General features: G+C 31.6%; 3 protein-coding genes across 6 annotated transcripts; 1 reads left to right on the top strand and 2 right to left on the bottom strand.

Annotated features, from left to right (window-relative positions):
- Window positions 1-181: 181 nt before the first annotated feature.
- LOC110997812 (zinc finger protein 611) lies at window positions 182-11891 on the bottom strand. Of its 2 annotated transcripts, XM_022266134.2 has the most exons (14): window positions 11573-11890; window positions 11144-11269; window positions 10880-10994; window positions 10464-10561; window positions 10227-10296; window positions 9869-9960; window positions 8987-9060; window positions 8310-8402; window positions 7341-7446; window positions 6774-6883; window positions 3102-3210; window positions 1946-2044; window positions 612-728; window positions 182-344 (listed from the first exon to the last, which is right to left on the bottom strand). In XM_022266134.2, the coding sequence occupies exons 1-14, from the start codon at window positions 11690-11692 to the stop codon at window positions 207-209; spliced, it is 1467 nt and encodes a 488-aa protein (XP_022121826.2). In that variant the 5' UTR covers window positions 11693-11890; the 3' UTR covers window positions 182-206. The 2 variants fall into 2 exon arrangements, with proteins under 2 accessions (XP_022121826.2, XP_022121825.2); XM_022266133.2 differs by lacking the exons at window positions 182-344; window positions 612-728; window positions 1946-2044; window positions 3102-3210 and adding an exon at window positions 4800-5568 and having other exon boundaries at window positions 11573-11891.
- Window positions 11892-12783: 892 nt separating this feature from the next.
- On the bottom strand, window positions 12784-19051 carry LOC110997806 (sorting nexin-16). Of its 3 annotated transcripts, none has more exons than XM_022266125.2 (5): window positions 18813-19051; window positions 17815-17952; window positions 17143-17382; window positions 15326-15489; window positions 12784-14908 (listed from the first exon to the last, which is right to left on the bottom strand). In XM_022266125.2, the coding sequence occupies exons 2-5, from the start codon at window positions 17940-17942 to the stop codon at window positions 14586-14588; spliced, it is 855 nt and encodes a 284-aa protein (XP_022121817.1). In that variant the 5' UTR covers window positions 17943-17952; window positions 18813-19051; the 3' UTR covers window positions 12784-14585. The 3 variants fall into 3 exon arrangements, with proteins under 3 accessions (XP_022121817.1, XP_022121819.1, XP_022121818.1); XM_022266127.2 differs by having other exon boundaries at window positions 17815-17949; XM_022266126.2 differs by lacking the exon at window positions 18813-19051 and adding an exon at window positions 18670-18793.
- A 539-nt stretch (window positions 19052-19590) lies between these two features.
- On the top strand, window positions 19591-22201 carry LOC110997798 (WD repeat domain-containing protein 83). Its single transcript, XM_045633135.1, has 2 exons — window positions 19591-19789; window positions 20098-22201. The coding sequence occupies exon 2, from the start codon at window positions 20889-20891 to the stop codon at window positions 21795-21797; it is 909 nt and encodes a 302-aa protein (XP_045489091.1). The 5' UTR covers window positions 19591-19789; window positions 20098-20888; the 3' UTR covers window positions 21798-22201.
- The last annotated feature ends 13 nt before the right edge of the window (window positions 22202-22214 follow it).

Genomic DNA, 22214 nt, shown 5'->3' with positions numbered 1-22214 from the left:
GTCATCTAGTGTTAAGTGATACCGCCGCCCACGGGGCACTGCAACTGTCGCACTTAAAAGGCTCGCAAGTGCGCTGTCGGCCTTTTAAGTATTGGTACACTTTTCTTGAAGGCAATTAAGTCGCATTGGTTCGGAAATACTTCTGTGGATACCTGCTTCCATAAATAGTAAAAAAAAATAGTTATACAATGGGGACAGTTTTTATTTCATACAGTGAACACATTATCTGGTAGAGCCATGTATTGTATGACTGCTATGGGTAAGACGGGTTCTTCATTGCTTTCGTGATCATTTTTCTTTATTGCGGGTAGTTTCTTTTTTCTAATCCTTATACTTTGATGGACCTGGTAAACACAAAAATATTTAAATATAAAAACGAAGACAACTATAAATAAATATATCAACTCAAATAGAGCAGTAATATTTGAACGTAATAAATTAAGAAAATCGCATGAAAAATATTCCCAATAGTTTAAAAAAGTCAAAATTTACATATAAAAATACAATATAAAAGTAATTTTTAGTCATACCCACCTTATAAGTGCATTCTGAAACGTATGGTCACAAAACTACTATAAACTTTGATATTCTAGAATAAACAAGAGACTTGCCTGCCGATGATGCTTATACAAGTTCGATTGTTGTGAGAAGGTCGTAGGACAGTATTCGCAGATAAATGGCCTCTCGCCTGTATGTGTTCGGATGTGGGATTCGAGTTGGACTTTTGTCTGAAAAAATGCATGTTATGTCTTTATCAATACTGTCTAATCAAAGACTGCTCTAATCGCAGGCTGCAATTTCCCCGTACTAGACTATGTAAAGTTAGTAATTCTTTTTTGGGAAAAGGGATACTCTTCTTTAATAAAATCCCAGAGGCTCTTTTATCTCTGCCTTTTAATAAATTTAAGAAATGTATTAAAGAAAAGCTGTGTAAAAAGGCTTACAATAAAGTTATTGATTATCTAGTTGATAAAAGGGCCTGGGACTAGTGCTGGGCAGGCTGCCTCTAATTAATTTGATATATTTGTTTTAAATATTGTTTGATAATTTGCTTTTTTAAAAGAGTACCGAGAGTTTTTTACGCCGGCTTTTTCTCTCGGCCTACACCCTCTGTCTTTGCCGATGAGTAGGGATGCCTACAAGTTCGAATTGATTGACGTGGAATAAGTGATACCTAGAAGATCTTATGTTCCAAAATAAACGTATTTTTTTTTTATTTGTAATCTTAGGAATAATAGAGGAAGAGAAAATTAGTAATTAAATTTAAAATATAATAGTTTTAATCTAAGGCGAAGTCAGACCACATTGCTAGATACTACTACAACACTACTAAAACTTATAAAACGTGGGATGAACTAAGGACATTTCTTATTGAGAGATTCGCGAAAACTAAGACAATTCCACATTCGGATTTAGAACTTCAATCAATTTACCAGAGACATGATGAATCCTAAACGCAATTCTATCATAGAGTATTTCTTTAATTTGATAAATTTTTTTTTAAATATTGTTTGATGATTTGCTTTTTTAAAAGAGTACCGAGAGTTTTTTACGCCGGCTTTTCCTCTCGGCCTAACACCCTCTGTCTTTGCCGATGAGTAGGGATGCCTACAAGTTCGAATTGATTGTCGTGGAATAAGTTATACCTAGATGATCTTATGTTCCAAAATAAACGTATTTTATTTTATCTTTGTCGTTGCAAATTTTTAAAATTTCAAAAATTCAACATTAGACGGACATGTAGCAAACACTGAGGAAACCGCCTTAAGCATATTCCTCAACGAACTCTCTACAGACATGGGTATAATGCTCAGAACAAAAGGTTTCGATATCTAGAGAGAAGCAGGTCGTTTCGCAATGCAAAAAGATCAAATTAGGGCTATGAACAAGTGCTTTCATATTATAAACATAGTTTGTGACAGTTTTACAAACATAAAAGACTCACCGGAAATCCCTTTCCACAATGATGACACATTTTATTGTTTGGTCTGCCCTTATGCACGTTCCGGATGTGTTGTTCCAATCCAACCCGGTTTTTTGAAGGCTGAAAATTAATTCTTTGCTAATAACCATAACATACATAATTAGTGGATGATGAGCGTTCCATGTTGGAAGCGCGTGAAAATCTTTGGGTTTATACACGACATCTGCATTATAGAAATGTGCTTATAGAAAAATAGGGATGGTCATGATTCGAGTATCGGAAGTCACTTTACTTTACCAACACTGTTCGTTTTTCTGTAATGATATGTGTTATAGTTTGATATATTCATAAATAATAAATGATTAGCAAAGCGCCACTCACGCGGGCAATACGGATAGTGAACAGAGTTTCTATTGAGGTGGACCTATTTGTTTGTACACTGGCTGAGTTCACAAGAGTTGCTAGCTATATTGTTAGTTATGGATAGATAGATTTAGGAATATAAGTTTAATTTTTTAATGTTTTTATCTAGAATAGTTGGTGTGGGATTTTGGAATTCTATCGTATTAGTAATTACTGTTAAGATAGGAAAATGTAGTGATAAATAAATAAATATTCAGTATTTGCGGGTAGTCAAGGCGTGTACATAGTGTCTTTACCAAAAAGTACTAAATAAATAGATTTCCTTAAAAATATTAAGTCTAAAGGGCTGATCCGGCTGTAACAGCGAAGGGTCCTAGTATTCAGCGAGTGCAGAATTAGTGATTGATTCAAGTTTTAAAATCGTGTTTCGTGGTTTGATTTAACAGACTTTTCTTTCTTTCAAAATATTTCTTAAAAATAAGGAGACAATAATAATTGAAAAGATTGCTCATTCACTTTTTATAGTATTTTAAGCGTATAATTAAATTATCGTGTTATCATACAGCTGCAGTGCATATATCGGCAGATGTTTGCACTTTAGTTAGCATACATTACATTTAATTAATGCCATTAATAGAATCTATTCGTTTATTTTACGTGAGTCATTAATATAGTAAAAATTATATCCTCAGTTGATTCAGAAACCTTACTTTAGTAGTTTAGTAATATAACAAGTATATTTTGTTTTAATCCGACCACGGATAAACGGATATCGTATATACATTGTTTTTATATGTTAAAAACAATTAGTTACCTTATCACATATATAACATTTGTATGTTCTATGTAAATGTTTGTCTTCTATATGATCTCGCAATTTTGTTTTGTCAGCGAAACGACGCTTACAATGATCGCATATGAATCTGAAATAAATTTTCACAAATTTTAGATGCCTAAAAACCAGTCCCTTGGAATGAAAATTAAAATTTTATATCTAAACAATATAAACTTGTGAAAATGGTATACTATGTCTAAAATATGTTATTAATTTGAAAATTACGGTGACAAAGTTGAGATTCTTAGTAACGCAGTACTTATTCGTACTAAATTCCGTTGTCCTTGAGCAAGTGTTTGAAGTATACTTAACTATTTCCTGGATGACGTTCAATCCTCAAGACCACAAAAACAATGCCAACTGTGGACCTTATTGCTATGCCAATAGAAGTTTTTTACATGAAACATTAATTGTCCATGCGTCAGATTTTCTCCCTCCCTAAAATATGGCGAGGGGGTCGATGGCTGGCCATGCGTCACATGACAAACTTGGCGATTAAAAAGAATGGCGGAGAGTTTATTGCCAGTTAGTGTTGAGTTTTCAGTAAATGTAAAATTAGAAGCATTTAATGTATATTTCTTTTTTTGACGTTCATAAGTGTACATTATGTTACCTACACGAATAAAAGATTTTTTTTTAAGGAAATTAAGAATAATTTAATCAGTGTCCCCAACAAATAAGAAAATCATTTTACTTTGTGATAATTTACAAAAAGTCAGTTGTTCGACTTAACTGCTATACTGCGTTACTGAAAAAAATGTGAGCCAGAGAAAAGAACATCTTGTGATAGGAACTAAATATCATAATGATAAAATAAAATATTACGATTTTCCAAATAACTATTTATTGAATAAACATTTATTTTCATAAAATATAAAAATTAAGAATTTATTTCAAATTCGGTAATAGTTGTATTCCAAGTTGCGTCTGAGGACGGTATTACTGTGACAATTTCGTCGATGGTAACTGAATTATATTACAAAAGTATTAGAAAACATTATCAAGATATCTAATAAATACAGCATCTATTGTTGTTCCGTATCAGGTGGTATGTTCTCTTGGATCATTATTAATTTGCAATTGAAATTCTTCTTGGTGAAACGTAATTTCGCGTTGATTCATCTTTTGCAAAATTAACATACATAATCCCCAACTAAAATAAATGCTAGTCTGTCTTTACTGGTTTTGAAATTTATTAAACCTCTGCGACTGAAATAATCTCTCGTGTAAAAATGAAATGACGTCATTTATTTTTTATTAGGAGATATGTACACAACAATCATGATCAATGCCTGCCTCTGCCTCTAATTAATTTGATATATTTGTTTTAAATATTGTTTGATGATTTGCTTTTTTAAAAGAGTACCGAGAGTTTTTTACGCCGGCTTTTTCTCTCGGCCTACACCCTCTGTCTTTGCCGATGAGTAGGGATGCCAACAAGTTCGAATTGATTGACGTGGAATAAGTGATACCTAGAAGATCTTATGTTCCAAAATAAACGTATTTTATTTTAATTCACTTCCATCTTCTAGTTTAACGTTTGAAGCACACATATCACCAACAAATGTTGGGGGAAGTTGATAATTCTGTAATCACATGTGCATTTTGTAGACGCCTCCTTCTTTCCGCATCACGCTTTTTCAATTTATCTCTGTTCTTCTCCCTGTATCTTTGTCGACGTTCTCTTTTTTTTTTGGAGAGCATTCAGATAATTTCTTTGAATGATGGTCGTATTTTTTCCGAACCAGATGAACTTTGAGCAGTAATTATTTCTTCATTTTTCAGTTCTAGTCTATTCGTGTTTGAAGAGGTAGATGGTCTGGCAATAATTTGTGAATATTGTATGCGTTCTCTTCTTTTCGCTTCACGCGCCTTCAATTTATCTCTGTTCTTCTCCCTGTATCTTTGTTGACGTTCTCTTTTTTTTTGTAGGGCATTTAGATCATTTCTTTGAATGGATGATGGTTCTATTTTTTCCGAACCAGATGAACTTTGAGCAGTAATTATTTCTTCATTATTCAGTTCTAGTCTATTCGTGTTTGAAGAGGTAGATGGTCTGGCAATAATTTGTGAATATTGTATGCGTTCTCTTCTTTTCGCTTCACGCGCCTTCAATTTATCTCTGTTCTTCTCCCTGTATCTTTGTTGACGTTCTCTTTTTTTTTGTAGGGCATTTAGATCATTTCTTTGAATGGATGATGGTTCTATTTTTTCCGAACCAGATGAACTTTGAGCAGTAATTATTTCTTCATTTTTCAGTTCTAGTCTATTCGTGTTTGAAGAGGTAGATGGTCTGGCAATAATTTGTGAATATTGGATGCGTTCTCTTCTTTTCGCTTCACGCGCCTTCAATTTGTCTCTGTTCTTCTCCCTGTATCTTTGTTGACGTTCTCTTTTATTATTATTTACTCTAATTTTTTCTGACCCCTGTGATGATTGTTGGGTTCTGAAATATTTATAAAAAATATGTTATTAAAATATACAGAAAAATTAAAATTGGCTTCAATATATTAGTGAACTCAAGAATGCTAGATATTTCAATATATTACTAAAGATCACATGTTTCACTATAAATTCCACTATGATTAGAAAAATTAATTAATTTTTTAAATCTTCATACTAATAAGAAATATATTCGTGCGCTGCACTTAATAAATTTATTCTCCAAGCAATTGTTTTAATGCATTAATTTAAATAAAAATTAATAAATAATTTAAAAACATTATATGCAATAAAATGTATGCGAATTATAATCTACATTTATTTTACAATTTTACATTTAACTTACTTGATAGTGGGTCATAGTGTGATTTTGCTTTCTTTGCAGAAGTCTGATCACTTTCACTCGTTAAATTATCACGGTCAGACATTTTATTATCAGAAAAATAATTTGTTTTTAAGTAAAACACGGGTTATCTGTTTAACAACATTGTATACACTAAGGAGTATACACTGTAGTTATCAGAGCTCAGTGTAGCGTGAGAGATAGCTTAGCGGATCGAGTGGGAGAGAATTGCAGAGTAGATTGCGCATGGCGACGATGTTTCACATCAAAAAGTAACGCTGTATAGATAACACAATTGTTTTAACGTTATTTATACGAAATGAAACCCGAAATACCCACATATTTTGAGTTTTTTTTCTCAGAAACTTCTGCACTTAATGGTGTTGACAAATGCTGAAATACAACGTCGCTACAGACTGAACTTAAAACTAGATCCTGCAAAGACCTTACAAAATACTGAAGCAAAAAAAAATATCTTGAAAGGCACCACGCAAATAAACAACTTTTGAAAGACATGACAGAGCCTGAACATAGAAGTGCAAAGCGTGATTGACGCGAATTCAAGAAACGACGAAAGTGACTTCTCAACAAATTATGTACAGGATCTCCTAAGGCGTAGAACGGAAGAGAAGAACAGTCAATAAACTCTACGCCCCTCTTTTTAATCGCCAAGTTTTTTCTTTTACACAACATTTGGAAGAAGCTTCAGCCATTACACCACATGACATAAGTAATAAATAATAATAAAATAAATTTTTCATGTCTTAGTCCCAAAAAGTCGATTACACTTACATGATTGTTAGAAAGATATCACGAAACAAATACAGAAATCTATATCAACTATATATCTATATCTATTAACTCACTTAAGTTGATCCGGCGTCACATGTTTCAAACTGTTTCTAAGATGTCGCTGTAGTGATGCTACACTCCCAAAACCGATACCACATAGAGAACAAAATGCTTCAGGAGTTTGCTAAAACAAAGTACACAATCTGTTATATTTTTCAAGCCACCATTTTACTTCCACCACCCGTTAAAGTTTCATAAGCGGCGATTAATTTAATTATAACCCTAAGATTCTTTTTTTTTTTCATGGCTTTAATTTGTCCCAACTGGGCACAAGGTACTTCGCCAGTGTCATGTAGATGGAGAAGGCGAAGAGATTGATCGGTGAAAATAATAATTGTGCACCTAAAAGTTACAGATCTAATTCGAATCTCATGTCAAAATGTCTTGACCTATGTTGACATATGTCAAACGTCATATAGAATAATCGGTTTGACAGTTCGTGGAATTAGAATTTGATTGACGTTCGAGACTACAGACCATGTACATGGCAGCCAATCACTGTTCCCTTTCTAACTTATAAAAATATCATTAACCAAAATAATATTCTATTTAAATATAAATTAATAAAATATTCTAGTTACAGTATTCGCCGCGTGTTTTTCCAGATGTCGTTTAAGACTTGTCTTCCACCTGAACACCTTTTTGCATACTTTGCATGGGAATTCATTTTGAGCTTCGTGCACTGTACTATAAGAAATAATATTTAATCATTAGTTTTAAAGCGACCGGCCTACTTAAATAAGAGATTGTTTACACAACATTCAGTAGAACCTTAGGTAAAATAATAGATAATATTCCTTATCATTTTTTTTTTAAAGAACAGGGGGCAAACGGGCAGGAGGCTCACCTGCTGTTAAGTGATACCGCCGCCCATGGACACTCTTAATGCCGGAGGGCTCGCAAGTGCGTTGCCGGCCTTTTAAGAATTGGTACGCTCTTTTCTTGAAGGACCCTAAGTCGAATTGGTTCGATATATAATATACTAGCGACCCGCCCCGGCTTCGCACGGGTGCAATGCTGATACTAAATACACTACAGAAAATCTGTGAACGTTGTATATAAAAATGTGGGTTATCCATAAGAGATAGACATACACCATCACGGACTTTTCTGTAGACCTTTTCAATGTGTACAATACTTAGTGCATTATTTTGATAAAACTCGTAGGGTTCAGCCTGCGTTTGCAATGTAAGCGGAAAAAAAGTAATTATTTACGACATCACATTAGAAACCTCAAAAATAACAGTACTTCTCCACTATTTAATGGATGTTATTATACATATAAACCTTCCTCTAGAATCACTATCTAATAAAAAAAACGCATCAAAATCCGTTTATTAGTTTCAAAGATCTAAAGATACAAAGGGACATAGGGACAGAGAAAGCGACTTTGTTTTATAATATGTAGTGATATTACCTTCGTTCACAAAACCTTTTGATGTGAAGAAACAAAAATAAAACCCACAAAACTATGCCCCTAATGCCCACTGCCTTACATCCTCACTTGTAAGCAGAGGGCAGGGAGTGTTAGATTTTTTTAATATACTTACATACGATGATTCATCAGACCAGCACGATGACTAAATGTTTTATCACATTCGCCACATTGAACTCTTTTCCTTTGAGTTTTAAGCTCTGGTGTCCTGCAAATTCGATAATTTATTTACGTCTATTTTAATGTATATGGAAATGTTGCGCTTTCCATTAAAACCCAATAATTTGTAAATTGATAAAATTTTACATTTTTCTAGACAATGGCGCGAATCAAAATTGCATTTTTTTATATAAAACAGGGGACAAACGGGCAGGAGCATTCATGAAACTTGTTTTTATATGACATTAACAAGCTACGAGTAACTGGATAAATATCCCCAATTAGTTTATTAATAGTACGCATATGCCTCTGATACGCATCTATTTCGGGATAATTTATTGTTCTTAATAAAGCAGTTCTTCTGTGACTTGACAAACTCATGTCAGTTTTGTCACGATGTTTACCTCCACCGTATAGAAAATCCATTAGTGAAAAGCCTATCTAACATTAGAGTTTATTTAATTTAAGAGTGTATTTTAGGGAGAGACAACCCGACGCATGGACGCCGCCACAACCAATGACATTTAAGTAAGCATGACGATCCTTGAAACATGGACTTGGCTAAACACCCGTTTTAAAATAAAAAAAATAAAAAAATAGTTTTAAAATAATCTGATAAAGTTGAGACTGCACCTTTGAACTTGATCATTTCTATGTATAACTTGTCTTGGTAAGGATTTATAAGTTGGATATTTGGTTGAATCACCCTGGAACAATATACAAAGTACACATACAATATTTACCATTATTAAAAAACTGTAGTAAATAAACATATTTAGTCTTATGTAATAGATATAAGTTATCTATACTTATACAAATGAAATGTATGTAAGCACTTCTTCATTTATTTACTAGCTGCATCCGCGACCTGTGTTCCATCATAATATGAGCTTTTTAAAAATTTTCTCTAATAATAATAATTTATATATTGCAAGAATATGGTACAAAATGTTAAGGCGGTACAATCGAAAATCGTTCGCATATTCTTCCACACACAATGGCGCGCAAATTTATCTTAATTTACATTTAACATTATTAGTCAAAGTCAATTCTTATATTATCTGTATCGTACATATCATACTTTATTAAATTTGTATAAATTACAATGTCTCACGCAAATAATCATTTATTGAATAGTACATTTTTTCCAAAAGTAATGCACTAAGTCGTTTTTTAAAGACTAGTAGGAAGACAAACATAAAACACTTCAGAAATTAGTCCTAAAATTACTCAGATGGCTCCAGCTGTCTTCAAGTTGAGCATAGCAGTATATTTAATTATGATGTGGCTAAGACAAAAGACTGAGAGCTCTTGATAAGATTCATAAAATTTGGATATAATTCATACAATATATTGAATAATATATAGCATCAAATTCCAATAAAAAAATGAGAATATAACTGGAGGACACTAGTGTATGTTGTGTATATAAAAAAACATCAAGTGTAGAATTTATATATAAGTTCTCTAATCAAATTTAGCATGTATTTGGGTTTTTATCTTTAAGTTGCTTACCTTAATTTTGCTTCTCCCTTTATCTCTTACTCGGTTTAACTTTCTCTTGTCATTGTCTTTAGTAGCTCTCTTTTCTACTAGTAAATCAAAATCTGTAATTGATATTGTATTCCAATTATATTAAAAACAAACAATATTAAGAAAATTTAAAAGTTAACATGTAAAAATATAAGTGTTATTGCCGACTCATTCAATTAATTAAATATGTATTGCAATTTGGTAATTCTAAGGCAAAATAATGGGGCATGGGGAAGACACAATTTGTGCGTGTTTCATTTATATCCAGCCTTAAATAAGAAAAATCAATATGATGCAATACTTATATTACTTATTAATAATTTTTAAATATAAAACTTACCAGTTTTTTCATCTTTTATGTCAGCAAAATTTTTCATTGAAAGACTGTCTTTCTCATCTTCTGTTGACACCTGAAAAAAATGTTCCAATTAAAGTAAAGATCTAAATCTTAATTCTTAAATTAAGAATATACCTAATATATTTTTTATTAAAACATTGTGTTAAAATTTTTGATGTAATAAAGTATTCAACATTTTAAATTTGAATGTTACAAAATACTTTAAAAAGAAAAACTTACAAATTCATTTTTAATATCGCACAAAACTGTCTGTATCTCATCATTGTTTATGTCATCTGTATCTGATAATTGGTAGTCTGTGTCGGTTTTTAGTATCTCTAAAACATGAAAATATCATGAAATTCTAAATTTTTGATATAAGCAGTTGATAATGCATTTTCTGCTTGGAAGTTAGTCAAATTATTTTTTAGAGTTTTTAGCCCAATTAACATAGCTCACAAGCTCAGAAGCTAGAGGAAACTTCTTGCCTAAAAACTATGGATAATTATCAGTGAAACAGTCCTGTCTGGCATTCAATATCTATAAAACTGTACTTGGATAATATCTGTTTAAAAAGAGTATTGACACATTAGCTTACACTTTTCTTTAGAAACTCCATGGATGATATAAAAAAACAAATAATAATGATTGGCTACCTGTTTCAAATTTAACTTTAACTTCATTAAATGGGTTTATGTTTACTGCATCATTGTTATGAACAATTAATCTTGGTGGACGAGACACATCACTAAGCAGACATTCATTAAGGTTCTGGAAAAAAATATATTAAGTACAATAATTTCACAAAATTATTACTTATATGTATTAAAATAATTAACAAAAATTCAATATAAAAAAAAACAAAACTATGATCATAAGTTTTTATAAAAAACTAATGCGGTGAATTGTAGCAAAATTACCTCTACTGTGTAAGTTTGAAGAATTCTATATGAATCCTTAACTTGCTCACGAAAGGATAGACATTTCTTCAAAATTGCTTCACACTCCCAACACACAACTGGATCTATACAGTCCACATTGGATAGCTGTAATAATTACAGAAAAATTATAAAAGTATATTCCATTTACTTAATTTGTATAATTAGTAGTCACAAAGCTTCTCAATGTTTTTAAAATAGCTAGAGTGGTTTATTCAGTATTAACGCCCACAAAGTTCTATTTCACATAGGATACAATATATTTATTGATGTATAAGAAAAATATTATTATATTAGTAGACAGGCAGGTGCTATCAAGTAAAGCCTATAAAAATGTATAAAATTAAGTTTAAAATTAAGTGTATTTAACATAATGGTGTTAAATCAAGGTAAGTACGCTCATTAACTTACTGGTATTTCGTATAGAGCATCCATATAAAACTTAGTTAAACTTTCACTTAGTTTTTGTAATCGTCTTCCTATACACAAACACGATACACATAAAACATTATTTAAGTCAATTTGCGGCATAATGTATCACTCTAATGTGATAGGGCGAATAAGATATTAACTTATTCGCCTCTATCTCACCTATTATCTCTTACTTCAAAACAATAACAAAACCACCATTAGTTTTTATGAACAAATACAAAAATCGATGTAAAATCCAAATTAAATCTACCTTCTCACTTTTAAGTACTAACTTCTAAGTAAAAGCCTGTGGTAAAAGCTCTGCGCAGTGCGCCACAGATTATGCTTTCGTTAGTTTTATAAGATGAAACGTTAGATAGCTTACAGCTGACATATTAGATGAATGACTATTCCACAGATAACACAATTATAACAGTAAACATAATTATAGGAGGGCGAGAAATGAAATGTGTTCATGGAGGACATTACACGGCTTTATCTAAAATGCATGTTACTATAAATATAGTTTTTGCTATCGACTTCGATTCTTATACTACTGACGTCAGCCTAAGTCCATTTAACGTGTTACGTGAGGGTAATCGGCTAAAATATTAAGTTTAAAAGGTTTTTTCCTGATCGAAATCGTACACGTGACTTACATGACAAAAAAAATTAAACATAAAAAGTAAATATATCACGCAATGATTTCTATTCTATCCACCAATAACCTTCACAGGCGTATTTGGAGTCGAAGACAACGTGTACACTCGCTCCGAAATGAGTTTTATTTGTGGACCGTATTCGGTTCAGATTTTAGGTAGGCTAAGAATGACATCGAAGGTAAATTTGGTTACAAAAAAATTTCTTAATACGATGCAAGTGGTGTATTTGTGTAACTACTTAATGTATAGAACATTGTACTTAGTGTTAATATGTTTTTTTATGCACTAAAATAGGGAAGGCATCGAAACCTGACCATAAAACTCGTTACTAAAAAAAGTTGTTCATTTGTTTTTTCTAACCAATTAAATAGCGTAATATTTTAAGATATATCTTACCATGTCGAATACGTGGCGGAAAACTTGTGTCAAAAGCAGTAAAACAATAAAACAAAATAAAAATATTTTAATTTTTACAAACATTAATATACATTATTTCTAAACATCATTTAGTCTTATAATGTAATGTTTTTAGAAAATAAATATAGTTTTATAAAATTTACAGGTGGCTTAAGTAAAAAACGTCATTGTATAATATATTTTTTATTGTAATAAACGGTAAATACACAACATTTTAGATAATTCATCAATTATTATGAATAGAGAGAAAAACAAATGATAGCGACGAAATATGGACATTTTCTGTATCTAAGAATTTGTAAAATTAACAAACGGCAACATGGTGTGTTAGACATCGTCTTACCGCAACTTACTAAATAGATATCACTCTTATAGTTTTCCATTACTATGAAATTATTGTAATAATATTTTAATAACACCTTAAAACTACATTTTAACCATAGTAAAATTGTACATATAAGGCACTTTATTGCTTGTACATAGGTTTATTTATCACAACACTGTATATATATTAGGCCTGACAATAATATAATCTATGGGCGTGGTCATTTAAAATATTACTAGAATTCGGTATGTTAACACTTATGGTACGGTATAATATGTTTTATCTAAGTTTGCTATATTAAAATCTACCGAAATAATTTTCCACTCATAAAGGTATAATTATCATGAATAATATACTTAACTGTTTAAAGACCACTAAGTATGACCTTCTATCCTAACAATATTTGTACAAACATTCGAACTTAACATCCACTATGATACTTTTATTTGATATTTAAATGATAAGAGTCAACAAATATAGTTATAGTAAACCATAGACAAATAATCTTTAAGCTATGAACCTCAAATGTATGTATATGTTTCGCGATCATACATTTTTCTTAATATGCAGGTAAGTGCCGATTAAGAAAACTCCGAATTCCTCATGGGTACACAAGTTCAGCCAACACAAAAAATAAAAGACACGCTTTAAAATATATACCTCCAAATTCCGATTTTCAATTCATTTACTTCCGTAGAAAGGATTCGGTGTCAGGAGACAGCTATCATTTTTTGACATGTCAGAGATTATAAACCTTTCTGGCGGGGCACATACATACATTTTATTTCTTAGTGGATGTCTCCATTTTATTAAGTGCGGTATTGTTTTAGGGCGAGTGCGACCCTTTAAAGCACATGTAAATATATATTTTTTTTAAATAGCAAATGTTTGCTTCGTTGTTTGAGTTTAAAAATATAGTTGAATACTACATTATCAATTACATTCACAACCACTAGAGCTTGAGAACAAGATGTACATCCAATTGTGTCATACATTCGGGAGTGTGGCAGGCTGAACTTGTAAAACATTCAAGGCTGTAATATGCGAATATGCTTAAATAACCTAAACCGCATGGCAAAGAGCAAATGTTTGATCACATCATAAAAGACTCTTGCTAGGGAGTTATATCTGATGACAGTGTCAGTAGTGGACATTAAGTTACATATTTCAGTGAAATAACTTAAAGTATCGTATGAATCACGTAAAAATGCGCACATAGCACCTTTACTATATTATAAAAAATCACGAAATTATACATTTTTTTGGTGAGTTTTAACTATTTAAACTATAAATGAATAATTAATCATGAATGTATTAAAAAAATAAAAATAAATGCATAAACTAAGGCTCATATTCACTAGGATGGACTTAATATTTGCTTTTTAAGTGATCTACACCTAACTATTCGAGATTCTATTCGCAAAATCTTATTTTGACATACATGTTATTTTTACAAACTATAATTTTACTATACTCACTACAATTAACTATATTCATTTGAAACCCTGTTTGTTACTTGTTACCTGGTCCTTCGAACCGGAATAAACGAAACTTTAATATGGCTGTTGACAAAAAATAAATATTCCCATTGAGTATGAGCCAGTCTAACCTAAATTTGTACTTTGGAGCAGTTTGGACACCCCTTAACTTTGACCTCCATTTGAGCGAGTTGTTTTTGTAAATGCATTATAGTTGCATCTTTCTGCTTTAACTGCATTTTGAGGGTAGTTATAGAATCTTCCAATGCTCCATATACCGCTTGTACTTCTGGTTGGTAGGTAAACACCTGAGGTGGTTCGTCTAAGCAAAAAAACTCACGGACTGTCGAGTCGTTTGGTAGCTTATTCAGGACGGAATTGATAAATGCTTGTAGGCCGCGTACGCGCTCTTCGAGGAACGCTGGCTCAAAGTTGTCTCTAAAGAGACGTTTTCCTGAAAAAAAAAATATGTTTAGAAATGCGTATCTCATTTGAAAGAAGATATATCCAGTTGGCTAGTAAATAGAAATTTTCTCTAGAAGAACTCCAAGTAGTTTTTTCAACCAGTATATGGTTGGAAAAAATAGCCAACGCCCAAGCTTATTACTTCCACGATGTTTTAGTGTTCAGTGTTTCCAATTTAGTGTTACAACATTGGAGATGAGAGAGCTTAGATTTGACAGCTAATCTATGCAGCTGTGTGTGTTGCGTGTTGGTTTTCCTGTATTTGGCAATATATACAACGCGCTTCGGTCAATATATTAATTAAATATGCAGCTAATTCTTCTTTAGGATAAAATCTATATTATTTATATCACGGTCATACAAATAGACGCGGCCGGGCCTAATTTATATAATATGTATGGATTACCTGGTAGGGGTAGTATAATATCCGGTCGTTCACTTCGTATCCGGTTATATAAACGAACAAAGTCTGTATAACGTCGAAAAACCAGCCATGACTGGTCCCGAGAGTCGTCCTCCACCTTTAACTTGTATATTGTGAATCTTGCACGTTCTTCCATAACTTCGTATCTATAAAGTTTAATAAACTATATTGTTAGTTTCAGAATTATCGAAAACGGAAAGTTTGAGGGTAATAAAGCTATTAATTTTATTCAGTATGAAATTTCGAATAAAATACCATGATGATCTTATGTTCTAAAATAAACTTTTTTTTTGTTTTTTTTTTAACCTTTAATATATGGCCCTTTTATTTCTAATTCGTGATCATTCGTTTTTTTTTGTTGGTGCTTCTAATCAATATCTCATTTACTAACGTATGCCTTTATTTGCCTTTTCATAAACGCTTGGAAATAGTTCTAATTATATTGTTATAATTTGTTTTGTTATCTGGGAAGTGTTGTGAATATGTATGTAATGGTGAAAGTGGTAAATCATAGAACAGATTTTTATTTTAATGACATTGTGGTTTTCATTGAGGGATGGTAAAACCTGCTGAGTTTCTTGCCTGTTCTTTCTCAGAACAAGGCCTCCTGGTAGTTTTGCTCTTTTGCGAATTTTATAAACGTTTTTGAAATTCATAAGCATGTCCTAAGACGCATCTAAACTGAATCAACGAATTTTGATTGATTGATTTGATTGACATTTTTCTTAATTTTCTTTTTTTCTTATTTTAAAACCGTACAAGTAATTTAAAGCGATTAACTGTAGAAAGTTAATGTTTTTTTTAAAGTAGTAGTTATAAATTCTTAGTATTATTTGTTGCTTTTAAATGTCAAATTTCAGTTTTTTAATTTTATTATTTTGTTTTTTTTAAACGTATCTTTGTCTTTTAATGCGCTTGCTTGTTTTCTGTTTTTTATACATAATTTGTTAATCTATGTAATCTGTTTTTGCTTTCTGTATTGTATAAGTATTTTGCAAAATAATATGTATTAAGTAGGCTTACTTATAATTAAATAAATAAATAATTAATATTATAAAAATCTTAATGTGACATAACATTTTGTTTTAGTAACGAATTATATGTGAAAGTGAATGTATTCGTTACGCTTTCGTGCTCAATATAATTTGGATGAACTTTTACTATTAATGTTTTTGCGAACAGAAAGATAAACTTTATATGCATTTCCTCGTAACACAAAAACTAGCGACCTGATTCACTCACCACGACCGTTGTAAACACAAAAAATAAGTTACGAAAAAAAAGAAAAGTAATCTGAAGCCTTTATTTATAGCAACTAATGTTTGGCCGGAGATCGAGCTCTAGTATATACCAACCCTTAAGAAGTCCGGAGGAATCGTCACCATTGTTTTTTTTTTATAGAACAGGGGGCAAACGGGCAGGAGGCTAACCTGATGTTAAGTGATAACGCCCCCCATGGACACTCAAAGCCAGAGGGCTCGCGAGTGCGTTGCCGGCCTTTTAAGAATTGGTACGCTCTTTCCTTGAAGGACCCAAAGTCGAATTGTTAAAACACGAACAAGTTCCGTCGATATTCAGAGTATCCAATTGGGTGTGTAAAATTCAAATCGTTCGTGAATACTTTGACATGTGATACAAGATAATCAAACGAGACAAGAAACGTTGATAATATATTAGATTTTGATATATGGTAGGCATAGTCACAGATAACGCGATAAGCGACAAGCGACACTTGGTCATGTTACCTCTCATACAAAGTATAGTTATAAATATGTACAATTATAAGTTCTAATACGTACCCAACAATTGGTATTTGCAATCGATCAAATTTCTTAATCTCCTCAGTGTGCAAGCTCAAATCCACATTACTCACACTGATACTACTTCTTTTTCCTCCTCTAAATCCCTTCCCTTCCCTGAATCCCTCGGCACTGTTCCTCTTCCCTTCTCTGAACCCCTCATTTATGTTTCCCATTGACTTGTAGTGGTTTCGTTGTAGCCGTCTGTCCATTTCGTTGTCTGATGTAGAGTCTTTGTACCTGTAGTACAGAATAAGAATTTCTTAATATAGTTGTGTAGTAAACAGAAAAAATAGGCAAAAATATATACACCCAAATGATTGCCATGAATACTGTATCCTATTCAAATATTATGTAGATATTGGTAAGTGTATGTTCATTGTGGAGAAATTTTAGTACCAACAGCCTTATATTTTATACAACTTCATTAGTCTGGCAACTATGACTATAGATTTTAGTTTTTTCTATTTCAAAAGTTTAAAAACGATACAGCAGTACTTATATAAAATACAATTATAAGGTTGTTGGGCACGTTTGAACACAAAAGTAAGGTTGGTAAAGCACACTGGTGAGTTATCATATTTTATGTTGACTTGAGAAAAATTTTCCAATTACAAAAATATATTTCGTGTTTTAAGGAACACAATAAAAACAAAATTTGGTTTGTAATACCTTTTTTTATAAACTTTGACGGAAATCTGGTTTTCTTCACTAGATGTAGATGAGAGTTCATTATTCATGACATCTCGTTTTTCTTGGTTTCTTGTGTGAGTGTTGTCCATTTTTTGCACTGCCGCCATAGTACTACTTCTGGAAATAAACCAGTAATGGTGGTAATTCTAATTTGAGCAAGACATTTGCACTGTAGACTGGAGCATGTTATTGAATATCTAGATAATAGTAAGTAGCAAATATTTTGCGAAGTAAAAATCTGAATATATACAGAAAATATAAATTTCATCTGAATACTAAATTTCAAGCATGCACAAAATACAAAGCTTTTAGATTTTCAGAAAGGATCTAATCAATAGCGTACACTGAAAAGAAACACTGTTACTAATACAAATATCATCCAAAGCAACCCACATCTTATATTATTTTTAGCATTAAAATAGTAAGGAAGCCATACAATCATGAAATATAATATTATTAAGTATTAGTTCATGCCTATTATGTAAAACATTGTTTGTTTAATTGAATAGGCCAATCTCTGGAGTAAATAGTTGAAATTTTTTTGGTAATTTGTATGAGAAAGGCTTTATGTTTTGGCATAATATTTTCGGGAGCTTACATTGCTTGCGCTAAGCAAAGATCAAGGAATTCTTTAAATTTAAAAAAAGCTTAATTATAAAATTGAAACCTGGTTTTATGAACAGAGAGAGCAGTGTTGGCTTCAGCGTGAAACTCTCATCCCTGTTGTCATAGGCTAATTCCCTAACTGTGCACCAATAAACTTTCCATGTGTACATTAAGTACTCGCAAGTACAGTAAATAATAATATCGTGAGGTAAATTTTTTAAAATATACTTTAAGAACCTTTCTCACAATTAGGCGAGCATTCAACAAGAGCTTTCAAATTTATCTTTCGAACGAAGTATTTTGTATATCTAAATATGTTATTTTTTATCGGTAGATTTACACAAATAAGATAGAATAAAAAATAAACTTACTCAATATGCTATAATTATTATTGTTTGTTTTCTTGACATTTCACATTGAAATAAAAAACACTTTCTTCACTTGTCTTTGTGTTTCCAATTCTAGCTTAGAACTCTGATTTATGGCATAATTGGTATAATACTCACTAGAATCTAGATGTTACTTATAATTGCTAATTGGTATAATTATAATATGATTTTAATTACTCAGAAATGTCAAACCTACGTTAGAAAAAATAATAATTATAAATTATATTTGGAAAAAACCACACATTAAATTTTTTATCTGTTTATATACAGATAAAAGAAGGCTCTACAATACTTTATTGTTATCTGTAAAAACTGTATTGTATACAAACACTTACGGTATGAAGAGTATTGTTAGTAAAAAAGAAAAACCTTCAAATACAAAAAAATAATATTGTATTTTAATGTAATTGTAGAATTTTTTATTTAATTAAAATCAAATATACAATTAGTAAGGTTAGATATACGGGTTCTGTTCTTACGATCTCTTCGTTCTTCAATTTAGTTCCAATATCAGGAAAGAAATATACAATAGCAAAAAATCTGTACTTGGCGTGTTTTTAAAATTTCCCCTAAAAAATACCCTTAATATTTTTCACCCTATTCTGGCCCTAACTCGGTTGACATTCCTCTAAATCTAGGGTGAAATCCCCTGATCTGGCAACACTGCTTCTAAAATAACAATAATTACTGAAGAGAGAAGGCATTAACGTGAAATACTTAAGTGCGAGCGAAACAGAGTATCAGTTTTTCTGTCTCTATTTGCGTAACTGGTTTTATTTGTATACCACCGAGCCCTTGTTGGTAAACAAGTTTTCACCACACACAAACCCAAATCAATGCCATATTTTAAGACTTTATACTTCTAAGAGGTATATTTAAGCGTCGGTCATGGTGAATTGTTGCATACTTGGCTGTAAAAGCTATAGTGAACGTAAAGAACCAAACATAACCTTTCATCGGTAAGTAGCTCATTTTGTCACGACTTAGTAACTTTGTTCAAGAATTATTCATTCGAATGTGTATTTTGGTCAATGATAAGCAATCTTCAACTAATTAAAACTGTAAATATGACAATTCCAAACATATTTTTCAGTGCTAACCGACTAAATTGCGAATCATGTTACATACGTAAGGTAGTTGCCATAGTTCGTGTCCTTTGTAAATAGTTGGATTATATATTTTTTTAAATTGATTTATTAGCCGGATATAGTTGGAATATAACTCGTTGGGGCTGCCAGCACTTGAATAAATTATCCACATTTTTCAGTTTTCCGAATGAACCGTATTTAAATAATAAATGGACTAAGTGTACAGATAGATTAAACTGGCATCCAACTCAATACGACCGGATATGCTCAAGACATTTTGAAATGAATTGTTTTCAAAAGAAAAAAAATAAAACGTTTTTACAACCTCATGCGATACCTACACTTTTTATGCACGTAAGTATTTAACTCTTTTCGTGATATTCGTAAAATTGCTGTTCTGTTTTACCAATAACACAATTTTTTTTTCCGGCGCTAAAATTTGATAAAAGCTTGGGCCTTTATTCAAATTTAACCTAACCAATATAGACTGTAAACAGTTGTGCGTGTATAAAAACACTGTGTAAAACGTCGTCTGTGATGTATAAGGTAGAACAGTTACTATGCAGCAGTTGTTGATCGGGTGTGGTTTCATCTGATTATATGCGTGTGGAGTGAGTGAGCACTCCCTGAAAAAAATTTTTTTTGGGTATTTCTTATCGTAAAAATTACCCCTCAAATAGGGAAAATTTATCTCATGTCAATATTAGTGGCATATAGATATAGATAAATATTATGACGTTATGTCGATCATCAGTCGCTATCTCACATGCTGTACGCTGATGCCTGGTCTTTACCATAGTCCGTCAGCCGTCTACGAAACCACAAAATATATCAACTTATTTACAAACCTTCAATTGCGAATGCGTTTTATGATATTGCTAATAATTTAAATGAAATGATCTACCGCTAGTTATATACACTTTGGATTATTTTATAATATGCGTATCAAAGTATCTCTGAAAGGCCAAGAATGTCTGAAATAGTACAAATGGAGGTGCTTTCTACAATACACTGCAAACAACAAGTTGTTCGAGCAGTGAGATTTAATATCGATGGGAGTTATTGCCTAACGTGCGGCGCTGATAAAAAAATTAAATTGTGGAATCCGCATAACGATTTGCTCTTAAAAACTTATGGAGGTCATGCAAATGAAGTTTTAGATGTGGCAGGTTCAAGTGATAATAGTCAGATTGTTTCTTGTAGTGCCGATAAATCTGTTATCCTATGGGATGTTACTACTGGTCAACCCTTGCGCAGGTATAGGGCCCATGCTAGCTCAGTAACATGTATAAAATTCAATGAAGAATCAACCATGGCAATTTCTGGATCCATAGACAATACAGTAGCTTTATGGGATGTTCTTAGTAGAAGACAGGAGCCAGTACAGATACTTAGAGACGCAAAAGATACTATAACATCCATACAGGTTACTGATCATGAGGTTTTGACTACTTCTGTCGATTGCCATACAAGATTATATGATCTACGAATTGGAAAAATGATATCTGATTATATTGGTTCAATAATAACACATGGAAGTTTAACACATGATGGGCAATGCTTTGTTTTAAGTTGTTCAGATGGTACCATAAAATTAATAGATAAGGATTCAGGAGAACTTTTAAATACTTTTATGGGGCATGAGACTAACGATTATTTGCTTGAAAATTGTATTAATGACAAAGATAATCAGATCATTTCTGGTTCTGCCACTGGTGAAATATTTTACTGGGATTTAATTAGTAGTAATATTACTAACAAGTTAGTTCATAAATTTAACAAGCCGGTGGTGACAATTAGTCACCATCCATCTGATAGCATTTTACTATCAGCTTCTGAAGATGAAATAAAACTGTGGGGTGTTAATAGCAAAGAATGATTAATCTGTTATTTAGTTTAAGATCTCCCAGGTTATTGTATCCTATGTAAAATGATAATTATTTTGTGTCAGTAGGCATAGAAAGGTGATAGCTTACTTGCCTTAAATGATCAATGAAATAGATTCGGAAGTTCAAATTAAAAATTTAGTTGTATGTTTTAATTTTTTTGGGTAAAACATCTAAAAATTGTTAATTTTGATTTCTAAATGCAAGTAATCTTAATATACCTATGTATACATCTTTAAACAGCAAGTTAACATACTACAAAAATATAAAGTATAACTAAAATAAAATGTTTACATTATTTTATTTTATTGCTCTCACTTGTAAAATGCTCGTATTTACAGATACAAGATAAGCTCTCAAAATTGTAGTTACGAAAGTGAAACCACAAACCAATAATAATTAAAAAAGTA

Source organism: Pieris rapae, chromosome 22 (assembly GCF_905147795.1).
Source record: "Pieris rapae chromosome 22, ilPieRapa1.1, whole genome shotgun sequence".
Taxonomy (NCBI): Eukaryota; Metazoa; Arthropoda; class Insecta; order Lepidoptera; family Pieridae; genus Pieris; species Pieris rapae.
This window is presented reverse-complemented; position numbering and strand designations above follow the sequence as displayed.